This window comes from Uloborus diversus, chromosome 5 (assembly GCF_026930045.1).
Source record: "Uloborus diversus isolate 005 chromosome 5, Udiv.v.3.1, whole genome shotgun sequence".
NCBI classification, from domain to species: domain Eukaryota; kingdom Metazoa; phylum Arthropoda; class Arachnida; order Araneae; family Uloboridae; genus Uloborus; species Uloborus diversus.
Window position 1 is genome coordinate 18,325,204 of NC_072735.1, and position 27,776 is coordinate 18,352,979.

Sequence of the window (27,776 nt, forward strand, 5' to 3'; positions counted from 1 at the left end):
TATACACACGTAACCGCCTAAAAGGAGGGGAGGCTTGGAGGGACAGAAGCCGTTTCTAGAAACAAGTGAGTAGGATAGTAACCAATGAGTAGGGTCCTGTCGCAGCTCGTGATTGCGAAAAACATAATTTGAATTCAAAATTTAAGAACTCAAATTATTATTTTTTAAAACTTTTTTTTGTACTAAGGAATATTTTTACGATACATTAACCTTAGCCCACTAAACCACCTTTTATGTCCTTATTTATTTTATATTTCTTTGACGAGAAAGTAGGCTAAAAATGCACTCAAAATATCGTCTGCAGTCAAAAAGCAATACTATTAAAAAAGGAAAAGATCGTGATATGAAAGTGAAACATACATTTTAATTTTTAATTTATCGTCTGCTAATGTTTATTTTTATAATATTTTTTAAACATGTATTGGCATCTGTTAGAGTTGTTTATGTTCTTAAGATTTTGTAGGCCAATTATTGCTATTCCGTGATTCATTAATATCTTTTTTGTGAAGTAAAGTGCCTTCTAATTTTTTGTATCTAACAATGTCTATGTGCGCTGGTTCTAGTGTAATAAACGAAATCTTGAGATTAAGATCATTCAGAGCTGCGGATTGATACAAATTTTGATTTCCTTTTAGTTCAAAATTACTAAGCAAAAGTAAGTAATTTAAAACGTATTAATATGTTTTGCAACGAAAAGTTAAGTAAAGCAGAAAAATTTCGGTTGAAAAACTGTTTATTAAATTTTTAGATTATAAATATTGTGTAGAATAGCGCCATCTAGAGACAAATTTTTTTGTGTAAGTGCTAACGGTCCACGGAACATAGTTCCTATTTCGATTGCTTATTAAAACTTAATGAGACAGTTCCAGCTTGTGAACATTGTATTTTTCTATTGAGTTCAACATTTATAATAGATTTCAAGCAAGTTCACGTAGTCCCTAAGATTGGTAAACGAACTTGAACGATATTTGCGCTCGTCCCATAGACTATTGTACTGATTCATCTGTGGAGTGGTGTGGAATTCGTTTCTTGGGATCTAAAATAAAAATAACCCTCCAAAAAAGTTGGCGACTGTAGAAATTTTTTGGGGTCGCCAATTCTGAAAACTTAGTCGCCACGTGGTGAGTGGCGACCGTAAATCTTGACTTTTACTCGTTCGAGAAACTCCTAACTTTTGATACCTTCTTCCCAACTCTCTAAAGAAATAAATGTTTCCCAAATTTTTATCAAAAGAGTGAAATTCCTCTCAAAATTGGAATTTTCAGTGATGAAAATTTCGAGAAAAATTTCTGTGGCAAAATGACTGCAATCACACTTTTTCATAAAAAGAGGATGAGCATTGTATATGTATGATCCTTTTTAAAATACAGTACAATCTCGAATCTCTCGGGACGGAATTTTTTTTCGAGATATCGAGTTTTTGAGTTATCAAGGTTTTTAAAAAATTACTCTAGTAACTCTCACATTTACACACATGTACGCTATATGCATTTATATATGTACTATGGGACCACTTCGAATTACGATCAATAAAGTAGTTTTCAATATTTACTAGATTTGAAATTTTCTAATTGTCGAAAGTGCGCAGGATGAGATTTTGAAATGAGCAACAATTTTCATTCAACATTAAAGCAGCAACATTAAAATTCTAATTTTATCTTTAACCAGTAACCTCACATTCAAAAAGTTCTCAGCAGCCATTTTGTAGGTGTTAAAAAAACTGAATGATGAAAATGAGGAACGCATTTTCCGTTTTCGCTTGAAAACTGACGGACGAAAAATCGAACCCCTTTTCTCAAAGTGGACAACAAGTTCGAGAGAAATGCACAAAGACTCTAAACTCTGGGGAAAACACAGCACCCCCTTCATACCAACACTCCCCTATTATCCCCTATTATCTTGTCCCAATCCCCTATTCACAAAATTTCCAAGAAAAGGGATGAAAAATGTAAAGCAATTGTCTCTGAACTGGTTTTACTACAAAAATTGCCAAAGCAAAACGACAATTGAAACTTGCTTCTATGCAAAAATTTCGACATATCAAGGGTTTCGAAAAATAAACTTCGAGATAACTATGGAAAATACATAGGGGTTTTTATGGAAAATGCTGGGGAAAATTTTTGTTTCGAGACATCAAAGGTTTTGAGATAAGGAGGTTCGAGATATCAAGGTTTGACTGTATGTTTATTTCATTATCCCTCTTTTTAAAAACTTTTATTTTCTAAAAAATTTGGAAAAACGTTACCGATTTTTCTTTGCGCTTCTTACATTATTTCGTGCTCCAAGAAATGTTACTTATCATGTAGAAGAGAAAAGAAACTTATGCTTTTTTAAAATATTTTTTATCTTTAGCTTTAAGGAGTAAAAATAGTAACCTCAATTTCTGAATTTCGTGTCCTATATACAGGCTCTTTTTTAACCTTTTTTATTTAAAAGAAATATATTTTACGCTCAAACTTCTTTAGTTAAATTTATTCATACCAAGTCTCCCTAATTTTCATTTTTCAATATTTGCAGCTGTGATGTTTATTTGCTTTACATTTGACATGCAATGTCTCAGTGTTTCTCCTAGATCTAACAAGGGGCAAGGCACTTCCTCAAAAGACTTTTGTAGTAAAAAACAGGGCTAGAAAAATCTTTAAAATTTTACATGCCCTGGTGGGCATGTTTGTCAAGGAGAAATTCATACCCAAACTAGAGGACCCGACAGACGTTGTTCTGTTCAAACTTCGTAAATTGAAAAGTTTAAAATATCAATAAACTATCAAGTGTTTGAACCGTTTTGTTGAAAAAAATAAGTAAAAAGAAAATGTTTTAAGCTACTTGGTGTCATAATGCGTGTATTTATTACAACTTGATTTATCTCATGCCACTGAGCAGTTGTTTTATTAACTATTTTTTCTCTCGTACTTGATGGTTTGTTCTTTCAGCCATACTCAAAAGATAAAAAGCATCCTCAGATATTAAGTGTAAAAAAACTAACTACCCATCTAGTACAAACGGGAAATCCCGCTGCAACATCCCCCATATGAAAAAGAATGAAACAATTGAAAGGATATCGTTTTAAAAAATGATAAAGGTGAAAACAGTTCTCTGAATAAGAGAAAATCACTCATCCCCGCCCCTCCCGATGTAAAATAAACACGTTCTTCAACTATAATGACTAAAAACTCTTTAAAAACGAAAAACAATTCTTGGCAATTTGAAATATTTTGCCAAATAAACAAAAAATACAATAAATTACATTAACAGTAGCTTTAAGGTGTAAACAAATGATCACGCAACTCTATTGTTTATAGCCAAAGTCGCCAAGCCACCGCGTTACTGTTACCCAACCGTTAAGTGAGCGAAGCCAACTGCGACCGATTAGAGGTCTGATCTTTTGAATGAAAACTTTTTAAATTTCCTATATTGCCTAATTTGTTCTTTCCACCAAAGATAAAGATCGTCCACTGCATTGATCTTTTGTGTACAGAACTACCCTGTTGTAATTTATCTGAACAAAAATGAAATTTGTTTCATCTTTAAATTCCATATCTTTTCCTTTTAACGTATTGATTAGTTTGATAATCCTTAAAGTGTTCTTGACATTGGTGCCAAAACTCAGATGGATTTGAGCCGAAAAAGAAATGTTGCTAACGGTACTTTCTGATCATTTGGTTAGGACAACCTAAAACACCGATACGGTCACATGGTTCAACTACACACGTTTTGCGTGAACCTTCCAGTACTTTACTTTAAAATATATTACGGGGCCTAAATTCGTTGCTTTCCAGATATGAAGACTTCACTCTCACTCTCTACGTTTTATCTATTCTCAATTGACGTATCACGGTTGGGAATTTCATTACAAAAAACAGAGATGGCTTTCTTATTGTCCTTTGGCAATGGGTTAAATATTTATTTCAGTTCTTGCTCAACAATAGGTTAAAATAAATATTAATCATTTGGGAAAAATAACCATCTTAAGTTTAAATTAATTAATTAAGAAAGACGTTTCCGATTCAATCCATCGCGCTTCGAAACCATGCTTGCCACAACTTAATTACACACAAAAAATTTTATCAAAATCTGTCCAGCCGTTTAAAAACCTTATGGTGACAAACGTCTCTCTGCACAGAAGATTTTTATATATTAAGATAAAACTTTTATATGCCCAGTTTTTTTTAATTATATAATAATGAAAATATATGAATTTGTCGTATAGAATTAATCAGAGAAAAAAATAATTGAACAGCTTTATGTCAGAATCAAGAACTGTTTCTATATAAAACATAAAAAGAAGTTTGAATAAATTTAACATAAGTCATTAAAATTACCAGTTTTTAATAAAAAAAATTTGTAATTACATGCCCCGGGCATGTCGGGCAATATAATTTTCGAGCCATTGTAAAAAAAAGAGCAAATTTTTGTAGCATAATCTTGGGACATCTCAAAGGCATTTTTACAGTTTGAGCAAAAAGAAAATTTGCTTTTGAGATCAAATGTTGATGAATTTTGAAAAGGGAAAAAAGGGAAAATTGAGCAATGTAAAAAAGAGGGCTGGATTACATCAAAGGTTGTGTGACCGAAAGGGGGCAGGGTGCAGTGCCCTCCTAAAAATGTCTGAGGAAAAACACTATGTGTACAAACTACTAAAATTTACATTTTGACTGTCTGGTTCTGTTCACTTTTCCATGAAATTTAAACCTAATTTGATATTCAGTGCACAAACTCCAGTACAGCAACAATATGAAGAATAGAAATGTATGTTTGAGAATATTTTAATGTACTTCCAAATGGATTTTGAATTTTGTTTGCCTATATTTAGTGTAAGATTTAATTTATTGCATGATGTGAAATTCATTGAATAATTTAATATTAATTCATCTAATGTTGCTTATTATAGAATTCCTTGGTTTCATTACCCTATCATCTATGACATTAGAGCTAAGCCTCGAAAGATATCCTCTCCAACTGGTAGCAAAGGTAAATCTTTAAAAAAATTCTGAAAAAATATTTTACGATGCAAAAGTAATATTATAAATTCTTAATTTTATTTCTTAGCCCTATCTTTGTGTGCTTCCTTAGGGAGGCCTAGAACAATGTGAAGGGCACATGCAGCCTGTTGCCGACCTATAATTTTTAACTTGCACACTTCTATTGCAATAGCATTGTATTAATCTTTCTATGGTACTTTACACATCTATTTTTCTACAATTTTGTAATCATTGTTGAATAGAGTAAAATTTGCAACTCTCATATTACAATATAATGACATATAATTATGTTTATGCATAAAAGTTATTCAATATAAAATATGGTATTGTTTTTCTAACTCATTAAATACATTGTAACTTCAGGATCATGGGCAGGCACAGGATTTCATTTTATGGGGGGTCATGCTCAAGAACATAGTCTTACTTACAAAAATTTTCATCTACGAACACCCCCCCCCCTAAAAACTCTTCGAATGTACAAACAAAAATCATCGAGATCACTGATAAAAATCATTTTAAAAGTTTTCGTTTAAAATAATTTTTTAGTTTTAGAATGTAAGCCGAAAATTCTCGGAAATGACAATCCAAAGTTTTCAGAAATTTCGGATCACAAAACCCTTGGTTGATTCAATATTTGCATAATACTAGACACATATCAATCTTAGATTATAAATTTACATGATACTTCAATCATCCATCTTGTATGCAGAAAAATAACATTACTTTAAATAATAGTAAAACATCACTTTAAATAAATAACAGTAAAAAATGTGGCGAAAACCTAATTAAAAATTAAATATTCCATAAATATAATACAGACTCGATAAATTACTCACCGACTGGTTAATTTCAACTGTAAAAAATTAGAACTTGACAAAGACGTGGCAGTCTCAGAGTCTGATGCAGGAACTCCAGATATGATTCCATCGGTTTTGGGTTCATCAATTTTTTTCAACAGTCCAAAAAAAAAGACTGCACTGCTTTGTCACCCGAACACTTCATTGTATTTGTTCTAGGTCAGGGGTTAACAGTGGGTGACGCGGCGCTCTGGGTTGCCGCAAGGAAGGGCGAGAGGTGCCACGAGGAAATAGATTAGGGTGCCATGAAAAAATTGTAATTTGTCAAAGGGTGCCGTAAGCCGGAAAAAAATGGGAACCCCTGTTATATGTATTTCTTTTCTAACAAATACAGCTTTTATCAATGGGGTTTCCGTCTAATACGAAAACCTTTGTATAATGAGGTTTTACGCTAACACGACACTCGGGTTTTACATTTCTTGCACGATACTAAATCTAAAACACTCATTTAAACTAATAAACTATTTACAGCACATTTAAAAATAAACTCAGCACGACTAAAAACGAAACCATCTAAAAATTACAAGAGAAAGAAATTATAATCTACAGAGACTTACATTAAAAAAAAAAAACATTTACACACTCAATTGTTTTATCAATTGAAGCCATGCCTGTAGCTTTATGTATGGTTTTATCGGGCGTCAGGCAGTTCTTTGTATCTTTTCATTATACTGGCTCCTTAACCCAGCACCGCAGACTAACTGTCTCAAGAAAAGCTATTTTACTAACTACATATTTTAAATACATATGCTATAAATAGAAAAGTGACAGTTTATACCCCCCAAAAAAGAATTTGAAAACCATTTACTGTTTCTTATTATGATTTTGGTCCGGCTTTTCTTTCTTTTCCAAGCAATCATTCTTGCTACTCAAATGCAATGAGCCTTAAAACAGATTACTAAGTATTGTCCCAGACTTTGATGGGGGGGGGGCATAACCCCATAATCCTTCCCCCCTCCTTGTATCCACTTCTTATGGTTTCGATCAAGTTTTTATTTTTTCGAGCAAACATTGAAATACTGATGCAGGATTGGGCAGGGGGTCAAGACCCCCATTACCCCCCCCCCATGTATCTACCACTGTTCAGGATAGCATTTATGAAATTAGATTATTATGAACACGGAAGGAGACAAAATGATTTCTTTATGAAAAAGGGGATTTTCAGGTGTGAAAAGTTTAAAAACCATTGGTTTAGAACCATTTATAAAGTTTTGACACTCCTTAATATGTTCTTTTAAAAGTGTTACCAAATGAACTACAGTTGGCTCTCTGTTTAAGGTCTTTCAAGGGACCACAAAAAATCATCCTTAAGTAGAAAACATCTTTAAATAGAATGCTTTTAACACTACAGTGAAACATCTGGGACACTGAAAAGCCGTTGTTAAATAGAGAAAGTCGATAAACAGAGAACCAACTGTATTCTGCTGCTATTTCTTTTAATTTTTTTTTTCTAAGTAATCTTCAGTTTGTACATTATCTGCATCTTAGATTCAATGTGTTACAAATACTGAACCTACTAGAAATGTTTTAACACAAAATGAAGATTTTTGTGGAAAAGTGATGTTTTAAAATTATTTCTATGAATGTGCCAATTTTTAAATTTTTTTGAAAGTGCTGTTTTTATTACATTATTTTCATGAATATGCCTAAAAACTTGATAAACAGCAGAAAAATCGACCCATGAAGAAACTTTAAATCATGAAATTGACCACTAAACAGCAAATATTTTTTCATAATTTTTGCTTCTGTTTTATAAAGACATTTTCTTTTTTCTATAAATTTAAAAACTTAGTTACAATTGCTTTGTAAAAACAAGTGTTTAAAAAAATTGTGGAAAAGTTGTGCCATGTGATGATAAACCTAAATGAGTTAATGACCTTTAATGATTTGTGAATCTTGGTGCCAAATTTTTGAGTATTCTTTGGTGCTGTAAACAGAAATCTAAATTATATGAAGAGGTCTACTTTTTCTAACTTGCAGTGAAGTGTTGCTGTTAGTTCTTTTATACTCTTCATACATAGGGTGAATGAATGTTTTGCTGAATGAGATATTGGTGCAAGTGGAAAGTGTGTTATTTAAAGGTCATTAATACTGTGATGCACTCTTTAGTAATCTGATGGCAAATTTGTTATTTAATCATAATTTTATTTTAACATTGCAAAATAAATGATAAACAGCAGAGCTCGCCTATTTAACAGGCTTCACAAGCCACATGCTCCTTTGCATTTATATATAATGTGCATGTGTATGTGTGTGTGTACACTGTTGTAGATTTACAGGATTGGGAGCCCCATAGAGATGAACTAATATACCTAAAATATTGTTTGAGCCCCTTGCAATTGCAGCATTTGTGATATGGTAAATCCATCACTGAGTGTACAAAAAATCTCACAAACATACACTTAAAACATAGTTTAAAAAGACATAACTAAACACTGCAATGTGCTAATTTTTGTCCTCTGGCTCAGACATTGAGCTTAACCTTAATCTTCCCCGGCAGATTGAAGTCAAGCTCCTTCACTTGCGGAGCATCACAAACTGGTTTTCAATGCCTCAAAATCATTGACAACCTTCTTCACAACCAACAGACGCTTCTTCAATTATCAACCTTGTGATCTTCATGTGTGGTTCTCAAATTATGTTAAAAATTCAAAATATGTTGCTACACTTTTGACCTAGAGTTTCCATACAATAAGCATATTGAGATAAAGGTGATTAAAGGCAGAAAAAGGTTCATTTTCCGGGAGTTCCTTTCTGGTCGGGATTGGTGAGCACGCTTGTACAATCCAGACTACATTTGTTTCAGAAACAAATTCCTTTTGCTTCATAGTTACCGGGAAGAAAATGGAAGTTTGTTGGATTTTAAATTTTCAATAGTAGAGAAACATATTATCAATCATGGATAATAGCTATGCATATAATATCTCAGACTTGAAAATGTCTCTTATTTTTAAAATAAAAAATGTATCGCATGCATGCGACCCACTCAAACTATCGTCTTAAAGGGGATATAAGTATTTTTGTGAGAATCCCCACCATCCTGTCCTGAGTTTTTATCCTTGTTCCGATAGATAATTCATTGGGTTTGAGTGCATGGAATAAATAATCAGAACAATAGTGGTTCAAGTCAAGAGCAGCTCCTTTCCCCCCCCTTTTTTTTCTTATAGTCTCAGTTTAATATTTTTGTCATAAAATTTTTTTCATTAAGTTAACTTCTTCATTTTATTTTAATCACGTTGCGTTCTTTTTTTTTTTTTTTGTTTGTTAGCATGCTTCAACCTTGAAAAGTTATGCATGAAACTTATTTGGAATCAACATTGAACCACTCCACTCTAAGTCTGAAAATTTTGTTACATGGTGTTTCCTTAATAGTACACCTATATAATTTGGTTCCAACCTCATCTAATTGGTCAGGCTGTAATATATCATGCACATCTTTTTTCGCTTCTAGATCTTCAAATGGTGAATATATCTTTGAGAGTTTTAGCAAGACCTGATGCCAAGAATCTTCCTCACATATATAGGATGTTGGGAACTGATTACGATGAAAGAGTTTTGCCCTCTATTTGCAATGAAGTAAGCATTTCAAAAAATAACTATCCTTTATAAGATTAGACCAGTGGTTGGCAACCTAAATTGACTGAAGATCGACTTTTTAAGTTTGGTGAATGCAAAGATAACTTGACAGCTGGGGGGGGGGGGGTGACTATACTTTTTGCTATGGATTTAAACGGCTGTGTTGCATACACACCGTTAAGTTGAGATTGTGCTGATTACTAATTGTAGGTTAACTCTGATAAAAAGTTTTCTATTCATTAAAAAGTTGTTTTAAATTGCTAAAATAAAGCTATATGGACATTTTTAACATACATCAAAATATTTTCAATCAATTATTATTGCTTGCTTTAAAATGGATGAAATGATGACATTAAAAAATCTAGTAAGCATAAAAAGTTAGGAAGTTTTTCAAATAACTATTGATTTTGATGTTAAACCCAGGACTGCAGAGTTGGAGAAAAAAAGACCGACTCCAGACTCTGACGCCCTGATTTAACTTAATTTTGATCGAGAAAATTGTTTTCCATGCTACTCTAACTGGAAGCAAAATCAAAAATATTGCCGCGATCAACTAAAAGGGGCTCAAGATCAATCAGTCGATCGTGATTGACGGGTTGCCGTCCGCTGGATTAGACAGTTTAGGAACTAATAAATTTAAGTTTGAACAAAATAGTGGTTTTCTATTTCGGACTTTATCCTGTGACATAAGTGCTAGAAAAAGAATCAAAGTGGTGTAAGAGTTCAACTTCGACATTTTCTTAAAAGTGAGTAGTGACCTTTTGTGCAATGACCCTTTTGCTTCCTTTCAAAAATTATCTCATGGTTAAGCATTCATCCGGAGGGAGTCATGGCTCTAAATGACCAGAGATAAACTAAAGCTACATTTTGGGACAGAGTTTCCGCTACGGTCGCATTTTTCGCAAAATGCGAAAATACTATCTAAGTTGTGAAAATGAAACATGTCATTTTCGCTTTTTTGCTCCAATATATTTAAAAAAAAGGATGGGATAAAAAGGTGTACAATCCAAGAGGGGAAGCAAGCATGGTGATATTGAACTTAATCGTATTTGTAAATATTATTCAACATGTATAAACTGCTATTAAGTTCAAAAATATTTTATCTTAATGGGCATTATTTCCTTCCAATAAATGCATTATTGGGGTTTTCCAAAAAAAAAAAAAAATGTTGCTCCCTCAATGCTAAGAACAATTCTGAATTTTTCATTTCAAATTTTAAGATTTTACCTATTTTGCATTTATTTCTTCAAAGATGTCACGCCTGAATTTTAGCATTTTGCTAAAGACTTTTCTCCAATTTTAGCTCTTTTGCTAAAGAGTTTTTGAATTCAGCTGAAACCCTGTTTTGGGGGCTTGTTTTTGAACAAATTTTTGCAGCCCCCCTATTTATGCCCAAAAGTGACATTGATCTGGAAATGATCTCCTGCAAAACCAGAAGCTGGATCCACCCTTGCTTGATTTGTACCACAAGAAGCAAAGCTCAACTTTCTGTCATTTTGCTACAGATAAAAATGCCTTTAAATGTTTGAAGGAAAAGGGATTTAGAAAAATCAGCTAAAGAGCAGTTTGGGTGCAAGACAGGGTTTGAGCCGAGTTCAAAAAATCTTTTGCAAAAAAGCTAAAATGGAAAAAAACAGTTTTAGCAAAATGCTAACATGTTAAAGGTTATGTGTTTCATCTGTAGCTGAAAACTAAATTCAAAGTTTAGCCATGACATCAAATATGCGGTGTAGCTATTTTTATTTGAAATAAAAAAATTAGAACTGTACTTATACTATTGAGGAAGGCTAATATCTTCTTTATAGGCCGAAATAGACGTATCTATTAGTTTATAGTTGTGTTGGTTTGTTACAGATGTGCGCTTTTGCTCTCTATTATTTGATCCCAGTTTTGTAAAAATGAAAATTTGCTCATGGCAATCTTTTTTAAATCTAAAATGTATTCAATCTATATTCTCACTACAAAAATTAATTTATTTATTCACAACATAGTTTTGAGCTTACCATTTTGCTTTTACATTCCCAAACAAAATAAAAACATTCTTTTCTTTTTGTTATCTTCCATTGTAACTATTTTTGTTTATCCTCACTTTATTTTAGAGAATGCATTCCCTTCTCCCCTGCTAGATTAGTTCAGATGGAATAGTCTTTACTTGGCCAACTGCCAAATTATATACAATCCATAGTCAAACAGGAGCATGTTTACCTTCAGAATCAAAAAGTTGCACTTCAGTTGATAAAAAAGTACTTCTTCTCATTTTTTTTCTTCAGTTTTGTGTTTATATTTTCTTATTTGAACTTCATGAATGTAGTCTCATGCCAGTCAATTTTTACTGATTTTCTGGTCTGGTGAAGTCAATCTCTTGGTTTTCTAACACTTCATTTCGCCCTCTCCCATTTTGATTCAAGTAAACTGAACCCCATGTAACATTCAATTTGTTTAATTAGTTTTCAGTCTGGTGACAGGATAAATAATATTTTTCTTTTATTGTAAGAGAGACAGAACTTGTTCTGTCTGCCTTAGAAATGAAAAGTGTTTAAATGTCTTTTTATTTTTCTTAGGTCCTGAAAAGTGTTGTTGCCAAGTTTAATGCCTCACAACTAATAACACAACGTCAGCAGGTTTCCCTTCTTGTAAGGAAAGAACTCATTGAGCGTGCTCGAGATTTCAGCCTTATTCTTGATGATGTATCTATAACAGAATTAAGTTTTGGAAAAGAATATACTGCTGCTGTTGAAGCTAAACAAGTATGTTCTTTATATTTATTCCCTTACTATCCCTTAATAAAAAGTTGGCCCCACTTTTTTTTGAATGTTTAACTTATTGTACTGTAATCCTGTAATTTTCAGGATGTTTGTAATGTGTTCTTATAAATAAATTTAGGTTGCCCAACAAGAAGCTCAGAGGGCTGCCTTTGTTGTGGAACAAGCTAAGCAGGAAAGACAACAAAAGATTGTTCAAGCTGAGGGTGAAGCTCAAGTTGCAAAAATGATATCCTTTGTTTTATTTTGGTTGTGATTGGGTTACATGCATTTCATTAGTTTAACATTTGCTACTTTTGAGGTTGTTTTTGACATGTTTGACATAGTTTCAATGATTTAATACCAATTTTATGTTTATGAAGCATGTGCTAAAAAAGAGCATTTATGATTTCCTGTTATTAGTTTTTAAAAATTTACTACTTTACATAGGCTTGTAAAATGAGGTGCTTTTTAAAAAAGTGATTGTAGAAAAAGTTATGCCATGTGATGATAAACCCAAATGAGTTGATGACCTTGAATGATTTGTGAATCTTGGTGCCAAATTTTTGAGTTTTCTTTGGTGCTGTAAACACAAATCTAAATTATATGAAAAGTAAACAACTTTTTCTAACTTGCAGTGAAGTGTTGCTGTTGGCTTTTTTATACTTTTCATACATAGGGTGAGTGAATGTTTTGATGAATGAGATATTGATGCAAGTGGAAAGTGTGCTATTTAAAGGTCATTAATACTGTGATGCACTCTTTAGTAATCTGATGGCAAATTTGTCAGTCATAATTTTATTTCTGTCTATTGGCAGGCATGGGGACTAGTCTTTTTTAGCTCAAGGGTTCTCTTTTACAGTAGTCCTCCTGCCAACCAGATTATCTTCTCAGGCTTCCTTCTGTTTTATACCTTTAAAGATTCTTTCTGTTTTAAATATTTTATATGATGTTTAAATTTTTGCTGGCAACTAATTTTTAACTTCTAGGTGCTTGCCAAGTTTTGCAGATTAGATGTAAACTGTACATTTCTTGCAGTTTCTTACACGTGTGCTCCAAATTTTTAAGCATTTCAAAATCTAAATGCATACATCCCATTAGATGTAAAACTTGTATGTTTCTCTCTCTCTTTTTTGTGCTATGTGACTCAGTTTATTGATCATTTGTAATTTTGCGTTTACCACTATTTTTTACCATTCTTATAATGCATAAATTGTAGTAAAAGATTTGCCTACTTGTCATTTTGCCATGCCTACTCCAAAAATTCGATCAAGTTGCATCCTAGTTAATCTAAGCCAGTAAAATTTGTTCAAAACCCTGAAGTTATTCTGCAGTTATATGATCCTTAAATACTGTCACAAATAATCTATAAAATATGTTATCTTTTGGGTTAACTTTTATTATGCAATAATTTCTGAGTTGGTTAAGCATATCAAATTCCTTATGTCCTATTATCATATTTAAAAAAAAGAGCTTTTTTTATGTCTTAAGTTTTGTCTTTTAGGGTTGCAATATATTTTTTTATTTTTACTACAGATGTTTTCAATTACATGTTTAGTTTACTAAAATTATATGAATATTTATGTTCTATTTAGAAGTACTGTTAAATGAAGTTGAGCTTTTTCCAATATGCCATGTGATGAAAAATTTAAATGAATTATTGGCCTTTAAATGGTTTGTGAATCTTGGTGCCAATGTTTTAAGCATTACTTGGTACTGTAAACGCAAATCTAAATAACATTTTAAAAGAAAGAAAAAAAACTTAATGCTGACAGTAAAGAGCATATCAGTTTTTCTTTGCTTTTAAACATAAGGTGTATGAATGCTTTGATGTATGAGAAAGTGAATGTTGTGTGTAGTTTAAAGGCCATTAATATGTGATGCACTCTTTAGTAATCTGATGGCAATAATTGTGGTGCACATTTGGGGTCTTGTGTATATCTCAAAGAACAAAATGATGTAGCTACTTTTCAAAGCAATTTTTGTGGAATATTATTAAAGTTTTGATTTTGGTCATTAAGTTCATTTGAATATTGTAAAGAAATTTCATTTCAATGTTTGAATGCCATGAATGTTTCCTGATTTGACTTTGGTGTATAAAAATCACCTTAAATATAGATTTCCTTAACTGATTTTCAATTGGGTGATGCTATTTCTAAAAATCCTGGATACTTGAAACTGCGAAAAATTAGAGCCGCTCAGAATATTGCTAGAACTGTAAGTATTTGATTTAATTTTGCTTGTTTAAATACCAATTCTGGATAATTTACAACGCAGTCATGCAAAAACAGGGTTCATACACTCTTGGAAAACCTGGAATTATCAGAGAAAATGACACAGGTCAAAATGTCAGGGAATTTTCCAAATTTTCCCCCATTTTTTTTCCAATTTTTTCTCAGGGAATTTTGTTCCATGAGATCTATTCTTCATTTTTATCGATGTTTCCAAAAAAATATAGTCGAAATTTTGAGGCGAAATGACGATTGTTATAATTTTTTAATTGAGTATTGGTAATATTAATGGTGACTTATGTATTACTTATTTAAACTTCTATTTCTGTTTTATATTGAAATAAGTCTTGTTTCAGATATAAAGCTGTTAAATTTTTTGTCCGATTAATGCTATACGACAAATTTAAATGTTTTTGTTACTGTACAATAAAAACCGAGCATGTATTTTTGAGACAAACATGCTTGGCAGGGTATGTAAAATTTTTAAAGATTTTTCTAGCCCTGCTACCAACAGTCACTTTTTTTTATGGTGGTAACCTTTAAGCAATAGCCATTTTCCTATGTTCTTGACAGTTTAACCAGTGGGGGGGGGGGTATTTTATAAGTAAGATTTTTCTAAAATAATTTTTTTTAAATTAACTTAAAATTAATTTTTTAAAATTTATCGTGTGTATGTATTATCTATGTTCACCTCTTTAGTAACATCTTGAAAAAAGTAATGGTGAGCGATATTCTAGTATGTGCTCTTAGGTGAAAAATGGTTGGGGACTGCTGTTTTAAACTATGGTGAACAATACTGTAATGCAGCGGTTCCTAAACTTTTTAGGCCATGGAACCTTAGTCATTTGCTTTTACATAAAGGAACCCCAATTTCTGTTCATGATTAAAAGACAAAATGCTAACGATATAGGAGTCAAATGATTAATATGAAAAATGATCATCATTTGATTGCTTTTTAATGCATAGAAGAAGCAATTAAGTGTGAGTTTTCGTATTTTGACAGATCAACACATTTTAAGGTGCATTGAAACCACCTTAACCATTTTTGGAAACTATCTGTCCTTCCGTTTGTGTTTAACATGTATTTTACCGATTTCTTGAGGGCGATTAAACTCGAAACATAATACATGAAATTCAAAGAAACTTGGTATATACGTGCATCTCCATGTGAACTTGTGTTGATTAGTTTTGGGCACTTATCTCTTCAGAGGTTCACCTTATCAAACTATTTCCAGTACACATATGTACCTAAATGGGACAGGTGCAGATAAATGCTTGCCGCCAATCTTCCCCACAACAGAATGACTTTCTTGTCAAGCCTTAGTTCTTCTATCTTGGAAAATGATGCACAAATTACACAAAATCTGAAAAACAAGGGAACCTCAACTGAAACATTCGTGGATTCACTTCGGTTTTGGCGCCTATTGCTCAATAAAAGGATTTTGAATGCTTTTGTCATCCAGCACGACTGATATCCTCTTTCATGGTTCAGTGCCTCTGCAATGTGCATTATTAGAACTGTGGCCAACGTACTTAATCCATCCAACTTAGGGTTGTTGATATAAAAATTTGAAATTCCTCCAAGACAGCATTGTGCCAACCTTGCTGATATAAATCATGAAGTTCAAATGTGACAATAAAACCGAATTTTGGTAAATGTGATATGTAAGCATTGATTGCTCAACTGAGATACAGATACAAAAGTTTGGCTATGTCTACGTCATACTTCACTGCAATGGCGGGTTTATCATGTTGCAAAATGGAAAAGTTCTCAATGACCTTAAGGGCCCTGAAGGGAAAACAAAAATGCTCCTGATAATTGTTTTATACACTTTTGTGATCGACGTATAGAGGCCACAAGTATGCATTTACCAGCCGCCAAACCTATAGATCTATGGCAGAAGAAGTTTTGAGATACAGCTTTATTTTCCAACTAGGGGTACCCGTACGGCTTTGCCCGTAGTAGAAAATTAAAAGGTCATTTGGTTTGCCTGTATATTTACAAATTATGGATGATGAATTTCTCGCCAATTTGCTACGTTCATTTGCTTGCCCATGTTGCGGTTTCACGTAAGGATAATTTGGTAATTTAATCATCCACGTTGTGATAATTTTCTTGGTAAAATTTTCTTAAAACTGGAATAGAAAAAGAACAAAATCCAATTTTCAAAAAATTGCTTCAAGGTGCACACCCCCATGCTATAAACTAATTCTGTGCAGAATTAAATGAAAATCGGGCCGAACGGTTTAGGCGCTATGCGCGTCACAGAGATCCTGACAGACAGACAGAGAAAGAGATCGTGACAGAGAGACTTTCAGCTTTAATTATTAGTAAAGATAACTGCGTTTATTTTCTACATTAATCTAAAATTTATTGAGTGAAACTGAATCACACAGAAAATTAGTTTCCAGCAGATGATCCCTGAAGTGCAATTACGATTAATACTCGGGAATGGGCAGCGTCATATCTCAAATAAACAGTAATGGTTGTTAATACACAAAAGTTGCACGGCGTTTTCTTCATAGAGATTGTTTCTATCAGAAATTCACTTTAAGAGAAAACATTCTAGGTTGTTCTTTTTAGGATGGAAACACAAAAATTACCCTCATTTCATATGGAAGTTTATGCAACCTTTTAAAACCTTTTGTTTTGTATAGCTAGCAGATTGTGTATGGAAAAACAGTAGCGGATTTTAGAGGGGGGCCTTCCCCCCCCCCTAAAAGGAGGAATTATTTTAACTATTCTGTTTATTAATTTAATTGACTTTTCAATCGCGTTTTTTTAAATATAGTTGTATAAAAGGAACACACACAGCATATTTTGAATAAAAGCACTTTTGTTTGCTAAAAAAATATTACTGGAATCAGAGGCCAGAATGGCTGAATACATTAAACTCACTGGTTTTGTATTCTAGGTGACGTAATATCATGTTTCTTCCATTGAATATTCCTTGATGGAACCAATAGTTAACATTCTTTAAAAATTTGTAGGCGTACTTAAAAGATTCCTTTCGATCTAGGAAGCTATTTGCAAAATAATAGATTTCTTTTTCAGATAATAAAAACTGCAAATTGAAAGAAATCATATGGTAGTTTCTTGGCAAAACCATGCTATTAATGCAAACGGCATGTAGTATCAATATGTTATCTCAACTGTATCATGGCTTTAAGAACAAATTTAGCAACTGATTTGAAATTCACACAGAAATAGTTTCTGAATTCTGCAATAAAACTTATGTTATGAAGCTGTGATTTTCTTAATCATATTATATTTTATAGTTAAAATATAAATTAATTTATAAAAGCTGAAATGAGGTATGGATTGTTTAATAACCTTGCCCTTGTGTTAAAATCTTTATGACAGTGTTCCTGGTTAAAACCACTCAATGTATAGCATCTTGGTGACATTATATTGGGTTTAGTATTTTATTGGCTTGTAGCGTTAAAGATGTTTTAGGTCCGCATTAAAGTATATTAGCGCATAATATATTTATGTACTTAGAAGGAAACTTATTGACCTTAGAAGATCCTAAATAAAAATAAAGTCATGGAAGCATTGTATATGGGAGGGGGGGGGTTGCTATTCAATTTCCCAGGCCCCCTCCAAAAGAATTTTCTTCCCTTTGGAAACGTAGTGATTTGTGCTGCCTACACGTGTCTTTATAAATCTTGCTAAATAGTCTGGACTGGAGCTACATCGAGAACTATCCTCGAGTTAATGGTAGTCACTTGATTATGCTGACATGGCAATGCAAAATACTGTGTTGACTACTACTTCAATCTGCAATGATATTTTAAATCCTTGATAATGATTATTTCTTTTTTTTTTTTTTTTTTAAACTAGTGGACAATAAATTTATGCAACGGCTAACTCGAGACGGAACCCTTCTTATACCTCAGCAGAACCCAAGGATTCCGCAAAACACCCTTTGGGAAACGCTGCTCTAATGAATTGCTAAAAGAACCATAAAGGGTTTCTTTCAATTTTGATTTTTTAGGAAGTAATGACAATTTTTGGGAAGTTTTGTTACATGCATAACATTAAACTTCATTTTTTTTTTAAATTTAAATTTCATAATTTTATTTTGTAAGAAAAAAAATAATAAGTGCATATTATAACAGTATCTTAGTAGTTAAAACTTTACTGCAATTAATTTTGTTCATTTTTATTTTTCTGTTAGAAATATGCATTAGAAAATGTGGTATTTTTTTATAACTACAGTATAACTTCAATTTAATGATTTCCTCAATTTAATGATACATTTCACTGGTCCAAATTTAACTGCATTGAATGTATATGCTCCTCGATTTGACGATGTCCATAATTTAACGAAAAATTTTTCCAGTCCCTTGACAATCATTAAATTAAGGTTATACTGTATTATGAAAACCTGAATATCATACTTCCAAAAGGAAAAAAATATTTTAAAACTTTTATTTTAAAAAAAACAATGCAATATTCTGAAAAAACACATTTTAAACACAGCAACATAACTGCAATATGGAATTTTGATCTACTGGTTTCACTCTTCGTGGAATTTCCTTATGAAAAGCATACATAAGCATTCCTAGATATGTGTTCTGTTGTTTCTTCTTTTTTAAAAATATTTTCTTATGTGAACCTGAATTATAGTTCTATATTTTTCATTAATTTATTGTTAAATTTATTTATTCAGAGAATTTGCTGTATGTTTTCCAATTTTTAATCCATTTCTTACTAAACATCAATGTTACTATTACAATGTATTTTCTTTGTTGTGAGTTCCATTTCATAGTACTGTAAAAATCCAAGTATGGTAGCCCCTTGGTATACTGTTCTTGTCGAAAGATAACAAAAAGGGCTATAATAAAATTTTATAAAATGGCTTTAAAAATAACATAATGTAAAAATGCACAAATATGCAGGAAGTTACAGACACTTGTTTTTCAGAGTTACAGTGCCCGCAGCTTATTAAAATCACTTTCATTCTTAGGGTATTTTATATTATAAAGTGGTTGATTTTATATAAACCGTAGTGCCTGCGGTCACTTTTTTGAAAAAATGAAAGGTTTTTGGCGCTTCAATACTCTGAAAATGAAATGAAATACTTAATTTAATTTTATTTCAAGTGTTTCAAAATACAGTTGACGTGTTAAACATGTGGTACATGTTTTTATTTGCATAAGGGTCTTAATCAAACAATACACAAATATTTTAACAGAATTGGTGAGTAGTGATTCAATATCATTTGACAGTTAACAAAACTGTTTTGTAACTTTAAATAATATATTTTCCTCTTTACTCTCCTCTTAACATCAAGTGCTTCTCTGACATCTATTGAAGAGGGAAAATTTGGCACTGAGATTCCCTCATCTGCTAAGACAGGTTCCTTCACTTCTTGGTGCTTCTTTATCAATTTTTTTTAAAGTATGATGTGCAAAAACGATTTTATAAAACGGCGACTGATTTTATTGAAGGATGGTTTTAACATGTTTTGATATTGCAATAATTCTGTTCTTACAGATATGATTTTAAAAAGCAGCAAATTTTATAATCCAGTGATTTTATTGGTGGTGGGTACTGCAAGCTGAATCTTGATTCCAATGCAAAAAAAAAAAAAAAAAAAAAGGCCTTATAGATGAAAAGACATCCAACAAAGGCAGGAAGCTCAATTAACTGAAGTCATTTATGATTCCAGGCTTAGAAGGCTTAAAATATAGTCTTGAGCAAAGAAGAGACCGAGGGGACATGATTCAGCTGTTTAAATTTATTAAAACGAAAGATGTTACGGGGCTGAAGTTTAGCACTGAAAACAAGACAAGGGGTCATTGTTTTGGCAGGGTAGTGGAACCTTGGAACAGTTACCGGAAGAGGTGGTAATGAGCAAGGGAGTAGACAGTTTTAAGAGGGCCATTGATCTTCACTGGGGATTGTAAATTGACTAGGACCAGTCTAGCTGGGCCCAGAGCCTGTTGCTGGTCGTCACTTTTGTATTTGTTGTTGAATACAAACTCAAATTCTAACGATGAGTTATTTTATCAGGACTGCATTAATCAATGCGTGGTGCTGAAATCGAAGTTCACCTTTTCTTCATAAAAAAAGACATTTATTTTGCTATAACTACCAGAAAACTACAGAGCCAAAAACATTTGTGCATTACAGCACCATTTTTAAACTCCCACTGATTTTAATTTTATTTTTCAGTGTTCTGACGATTTCTCGTGCACACATCTATCATTCACTTGGACCTCTCTTCACTTCAGTTTCTAACATACCTCCCCCCTTTGAGACTCTGGGAAGGGTCTCAAACATGTAACACTCATTATTTAAAAGATCCAGTCTTTTTGGTACTTTCACACACCTTCCAGATCTGGTATATTTTTCCCAGAACAATATCAGGATAACACTTTTTAACAGAAGTCTTCTGAACACCTTCCTTAGGATTTGATTCCATCACACTCATGGCTTTGTTGGAAATTGCAACCGCCTCATCATCAGTACGTATCTCCAATGGGTAAACACGTTCCACTGGACGAACAAAAATCCCATTTTGAGTTTTGAGCCTAACAGCGCGAACCCTTTTATCTCGTCCAGGAATCAATTCAATAATTTTCGCCAAAGGTCAAAACACGCGTTTTTTATTATCGTCGCCAATTAAAACAATTTCGCCAACTCTTGGCTCTCGGGTTGGCTTCTCATTGTGTTTTTGAATTAATTGGCATAAATATTCTTTTCTGAAACGCTGTCTTAAATCATTGAACAGCTTATATCTATATCTTATTCTCTTTCTTAGACTTTGCAAATCCACAAGATCAATATCTGTAACATCAGAACTACGGTTTTCAATAAGGAACATTGCAGGTGTGAGAGGAATCAACTCCTGAGGGTTTTCCGACACATATGTTAGAGGCCTTGAATTAATGACATTCACAATCACATATTAATGTGTTCAGCTCATCATGATTCAATACTGATTTGCCAAGAGTTCGTTTTAGTAAGTCTTTAACAACACGAACCAACCTCTCCCACCAGCCTCCCCACCATGCGGCGGTGGGGGGGATAAATTTCCAGAAAATCTTAGGTGTAGAAGTTTCCCTTAAAATTTTAGCCCAATCTAGCTTCGAAAATTCATTATGTGTACCCCTAAAGTTAGTCCCATTGTCCGAATAAATAGTGCTAGGTCTTCCGCGTCTAGCTATAAAACGCCTAAGTGCTAACAAAAAAGCATCAGAAGATAAAGAACCCACTAACTCTAGGTGAATTGCGCGATATACTGCACAAGTAAACAAGGCGATCCAAACCTTTTCACCAGATTTCAGGAAAAGTGGTCCGGCTAAATCAATTCCAACCACTTCGAACGCAACTGAATCTGCCACACGGTCTGGTGGTAAAGGTGGTGGTTCGCTCATTAAAGACTTCGTTTTAAAACGTTTACATTTTACACAATCATTCAAAACATTTTTTACAGTTTTACGTGCCTTCAAAATCCAAAATTTTTCCCTCAGGATACATAACATCATTAGAACATCCGCATGACAATATTTTCAATGAATGGATTCAATCAAGAGTCTCGACAATTCACATTTATCTGGCAACAAAATAGGATTCAAAAACGACTTATTATCTTCTCTACAAGTGATCTTAGTAACAACTTTTAATATGCCGTCATGATCTTTAAAAACATGGATACCATTTAATACCTTTTCTTCTGAAAAGTAAAAGTTTTGCACTAAAAGAATTAAACATTTTTCAGAATTTTCAATTTCAGATATAGTTAGCTCAGAGTCTTTGCATTTATCAGCTTTTCTACAATTGTTTACAAATCTCAAAACCCATCCGAACACATTTATGAACTTTTCATAACTAGAAATCTTTATTGGAGGCCAAAACGGCGCGTCCTGGTTCAAATCAACAGTGGTAATTTTTATTCTCTTTCTTTCCACATCGACTTCTTTGGGCTCACAATCTATTTCACTTGGTGGCCACTTTTCTAGTGCCAACTTCAACCAGGTCGGTCCTTCCCACCATTTGGAGTCAAGAAATTGTCTAGGACTGCATCCGCGTGACAATACATCAGCTATATTCATTTTCCCAGAAACATGTTTCCACAACTCAGGTTGAGTCAATTCCCTGATTTCTTTCACTCTATTACTAACAAAAACTGACCAATTTTCCTGACGTTTTATCCACCAAAGAGCAACACTTGAATCCGACCAAAGTGAGATTTTAAAATTCGGAAAATCGAGTGCTTTTAGTACAGAATTCAAAAGTCTAGCACCTATGCAGCAAGCCATGAGCTCTAACCGAGGAATACTCAGTGATTTTAGTGGAGCTACTCTAGATTTAGCCCTAACGAGATATATTTTAACTTCATTTTCCACTATTGATCAAACGTAGACGCACGACGCGTAAGCTCCTTTAGAAGCATCCACAAATACATGCAGTTCAGTTGTGGAATTGGTTATCATGTATCGTGGCAAAGTTACATTTTTTAGCAATGAAATTTCCTTAAACCATTTCAAAAATGTATTTACAATATCAGGGGGTAGTTCTAAATCCCAGGAATGTTTTAATTTCCAAGCATCTTGCAGTATCAGTTTAGGAAGCAATGTAGTAGGGCTTAATAAGCCGATGGGATCAAAAATCTTTTGCACTGTTGATAAAATTAAACGCTTTGTAATTTTTGTGTCACAAGTCAATGCTTCTATACTTATATTACACCTTAGAGTGTCATTATCCAAATTCCATAAAATTCCTAATACAGACGTTTCCCCTGAATGTTTAGTAACATTTTCACAAACTACATTGCTTTCAAACCCTCGCAAGTTAAAACATCCCTTTGACATAATAAGTTGCGATTGTTCGATGAACTTTGCTTTTTCTTCGGTATTGTGAACCCCTGTTACACAATTGTCCACAAAGAAAGAACATTTCAACTTCTGTGCAATCTCATTATATTCAGGAGAACTGTTTTCCAAGAGATGAGCAATAGAAATATTCAACAAAAAAGGGCTCGACGTTACGCCGAACACGGCCCTGCAGTGCCTGTAAATCAGCGAACCTTCATCAAAAGGATAAAAAAATCGAAGAAAATCCCTGTGTTCAGGAGCAATAGATAACATCAAAAATGCCTTTTCAATGTCTGCACTTAGCCCTATGGGATACAACCTGAATCTATCAATAATATCTGGTATTAGTTCAATGAGGTTCATTCCTTTAAACAAGCATTCATTCAAAGAAGGCTTACCTCTCTGGGATGCTGAAGCATCAAAAACAGGCGGAACTTTTGTGGTCTTACTATCTTTTTTTATAACAGGTCTATGTGGTAGATAGTGGCACTCTTTCTCTAATTCCGAATCTGGCATGCGCTCAATAATATTCAAGTTTTCCCATTCTTTGAATACATTTTGGTAATCCTCAAGAAAATTATTACATTTTGACTTACTAATCATTTTTTTGTGCCTTTTCCAGGCTAAATCCTTATTATCTGGTAAGCTCGAAAAATCATGCTTCCAAGGAAGCTCTACTTCATATCTTCCACAAGGAAGAATTTTCAATTTATCCTCAAATTCAGCTAAATGTTCTCCTATGCATGCTTTCTTATTAACATTGCAAGTGGGATCTGTTATTCCTATACTTTCAAGTTCCCACAATTCATTCAAAGGAATATTTTTAGCATGCATCGATAATGTTTTGAAAACATTATCTTTCTCATTAGTGTTTTGCTTACCCATAACAGTCTACCCAAGCTTCATTTCTACGGCAGTAAAACCGGATTCTAAATCTACTGAACGTCCCGTCAGCAATTTTCCTAAAACATCTGCCCCTATTAAAAGATCAATTTCTTTCATTTTACAAAGGGAATCAGAAACTTCAATATTCTTTTTCTTTAATTCATTCAAAATATAACAATTGCTAACTTTTGGTATAAAACTACAAATTTTCCTTTCAGAAAGAGCTTCAAAACTACAAGCAAAAGACCCTTTCAAACCCCTCACTTCAACAATATCTTATGCCGTTTTGGGTTCGTTTCCCTCCCCCCAAATAACGAGTGAATCACTGTTTCTTCACGAAGTGGAGTTGCTTTCAGCTCAGACAAAACTTTCTGACTTACATAACTACTTTGACTACCAGAATCTGCCAAAGCCCGAATTATTTTTTCTCGATTATTACATTTAATCCGAACACACAGAGTTTGCAAAAATACAGTTTGAGTTTTATCAAAGTTAGAGAGAGAATTTTCAGACTTAGAAACTACATCTTTAGACTCACAACTTTTGTCTTCTAGCTTTGGACACATTACACAAAAATGCGGTTCCCCACAACCATTGCATTTTAACTCTCTTTTTACATTACAATATTTAGTAATATGTTTTGAATTAAAACATATAAAACAAACGCCCTTTTTTAACAATATTTTTTCTTTTTCATTTACAGTCATCTTTTTTGCAATGAAACATCTTTTACTTGGATGACTTTTTCCACAAAAAATACAACTTTCAAATCGCTTACCCTTTTTCTCAGTACTTACTAACGCTGCAGCTGTCGCTAGGTCGCTTTCCTTCTCAGTTGTGGGCTCTCGTTTGCGCAAATTTGAGTTCGTGCCGAAGCCAGTTCTTGCGAGGCGAACCATTTCTTCTCCATTGACTTCTTGGCGAAGAAAGTTCATTAACTGCTCTAAACTGCGACAGTTCTTATCTTCGGTTAGATCATGGTTACGGCTTCTTTCCCACGTTACTAAAACTTCTTCCGGCAGATAGCTCTCAACCAAAGGTGTCAAGAAATCTCCATACTTTTCTTTGGTCCGTCCAAGAGTTTCCAACGCACGAAGTTTTCCTTCCAATTCGTCATAGAGGGATGGAAGATCAACTTTCCCCCGTCCTGCGGCAGCATTTTTCATAACTAATCTCAATAAATCTCGAACATACACTTGCACCAGCAGATCATCACGGCCAAATCTTTCCTTTAACTGCTGTATTGCTTTACAATAATTTTCTCCGGTATCAGGAAAACTCAGCACTAATCTTGCAGCCTTCGAACCAGGTTCCATCGATTGAATTAAATACTGCATTTTATCTTCATTATCAATGCCCTTGTCCTCATGGATTTTCTTGAACTGGCTCCAAAAATTTAAAAATTCTCTTGCTTCGCCGTTAAACTTTTTAAGTTCTATCGTCGGCAGCTTAAAGTTGCGCTTACTAATGTTCCCATTACACTGAACATTTTCAAACTTTAAATCAAGCAGAGAGCAAATTTGAATAAACTTGTCCCGATAATTTTCTGCTTATTCACAATCTTCATAATAAGCCTCCTCGGCATTTTTATCTTTCAACAACAGCTCAGATATTATGCTCTGACAATCATCTAGCCGCTTGAATTTGTCAGAAATATGATTTCTTAAAATTAAAAGTTCATCCGAACCAGTAATTTCCTTCAAAAGTTCAGCTTCAATTTTTTTCATACTGAGGGTAAAAGACGCCCTCAGTCCTTTTCTCTGAGCTTTCAATGTAGTTAAATCCATCTTCTTATACAAGTTCCAAGCACCCGTCCTGTCACGGACGCCAAAATTATGTTGAATACAAACTCAAATTCTAACGATGAGTTATTTTATCAGGACTGCATTAATCAATACGTGGTGCTGGAATCGAAGAAGTTCACCTTTTCTTCATAAAAAAAGACATTTATTTTGCTATAACTACCAGAAAACTACAGAGCCAAAAACATTTGTGCATTACAGCACCATTTTTAAACTCCCACTGATTTTAATTTTATTTTTCAGTGTTCTGACGATTTCTCGTGCACACATCTATCATTCACTTGGACCTCTCTTCACTTCAGTTTCTAACATTTGTATTAAAATCAATGAAATTCCTGAGGAATGCAATGTTTATATTACTTCAGTGGCCTTTAATTTAAAGCAAAATTTTGCCTTTCAGGAGACAAGAAAAATATGTTTCTAAATGATCAATATAATGAAATGCAATATAGCAAGTACTTACTGCTTTTTTGAAAAAAGCATACTAATCTTTTTATTTCCCTTTTCAGATTGCTAATGCCCAAAATAGAGTTTACATCAACGCTAACGCCTTGATGTTGAACATAGCTGATAAAGATTTTGATTTATTAGATAAAGATATTAAATCAAAATAGAAGAACATTTTCAAATTCATCTGCCTTATCTGAATACTAATTCATAGAAAGCATATTTGTGAGAGTAATGCATATGTATGAAGTTCTAAATAAATATTCACTTTGTTGATTTATTTTTTTATTATGCTTTTAATATACAAACATTTCATAGAAAAAGCTAAAGCATGTTTATTTAAATTGAATTATATGTATAAACATCAATTATGACTAGAGATAATTTTTATCACAGTATTATGAATTTCAAAACAACTATATCATGCTAATTTGCATGAAAAAAAATTCATCTCATGAAATCTTTAATAAAACAGCACAATGAAATATGACATGTATCGATCTATATTATTTTTAAATACACATTTAGCTTGTATGATGTTTTCTACAGACAGTTATGCAAATAATTTAAAAAGATAATTACATGTGTAAAATTATAAAATATAGATTTCAAAAATTCATTATAAAATTGTAAAAAACAAAATCTGCTTGAACATCTGCTATTAGGTGCCTTAAAATGCATAATTGGTTATGTTGGCAAAGGTTTGAAAAATTGTTTAAAGTTTCTTGTAACTGTTAATAAATTTGCTGCTTTAAAGATCTTCATTGCTCTTCATTTCCTGTGTTTATTTAATACATTTATTCGGTGTAAGTTGATATCAATGATTTTAATTGTGAATAAATTTTAAGTCTGTATCTATGACACAGGTTAATTTAGCCCAGTGTTAAATGTTAGCTTAAAATGACATAAGTTTATGCAAATGGTGTAGAATAGGATCTATTTGAATCTTCCCCTTCCCCTCCAAAAGTGAAAGGACAGACAGACCCTTGATAAACTTGAATATGACAATATATTAATTGTACATTCGCACCAGCATTTATGTAACATTTAACAAAGTTTTTATTTCAAATTTTTTAAATTGTAATTGTTTTTTTTTTTTTTTCAAATGTATATAAGTATATCAGTTCAAAGTACCTTTGGTGGGAAGCAGAAAGTGAATTTTTATGTCTTTACTATAAAGTGATAAAATTTCTCTTTCAAATGTTTTCTGACTCCCAAAATGTTTTGCTGTGAATATCCAAGTAATTCAGTTTGTTACATCTTTGCCTTTTTGTACAGCTGGCTATAAAAATTCATCATACAAATTGGTAGGGGCGCAATGATACTCCCATTTTTTCTGTGGTATAAAGAAGCAAAACTAATTTCCATGCTAGTTTGAAAAATGTTCAAACAGTAATGAAATTTATGCTGAATGATTTCGAGTTAAATC

At 32.9% G+C, this 27,776-nt stretch overlaps 1 protein-coding gene across 1 annotated transcript in view; it reads left to right on the forward strand.

Moving 5' to 3' along the window:
- Positions 1-26,627, forward strand: part of LOC129222013 (prohibitin-2-like) — a 58,295-nt gene extending 31,668 nt beyond the window's left edge. The window contains exons 3-8 of the mRNA XM_054856431.1: positions 4,889-4,968; positions 9,288-9,412; positions 11,974-12,159; positions 12,296-12,403; positions 14,293-14,370; positions 26,410-26,627. Coding sequence (XP_054712406.1) covers positions 4,889-4,968; positions 9,288-9,412; positions 11,974-12,159; positions 12,296-12,403; positions 14,293-14,370; positions 26,410-26,514 — 682 coding nt within the window. The 3' untranslated portion in view covers positions 26,515-26,627. The remainder of the gene's footprint in view (positions 1-4,888; positions 4,969-9,287; positions 9,413-11,973; positions 12,160-12,295; positions 12,404-14,292; positions 14,371-26,409) is intronic.
- Positions 26,628-27,776: the final 1,149 nt, after the last annotated feature.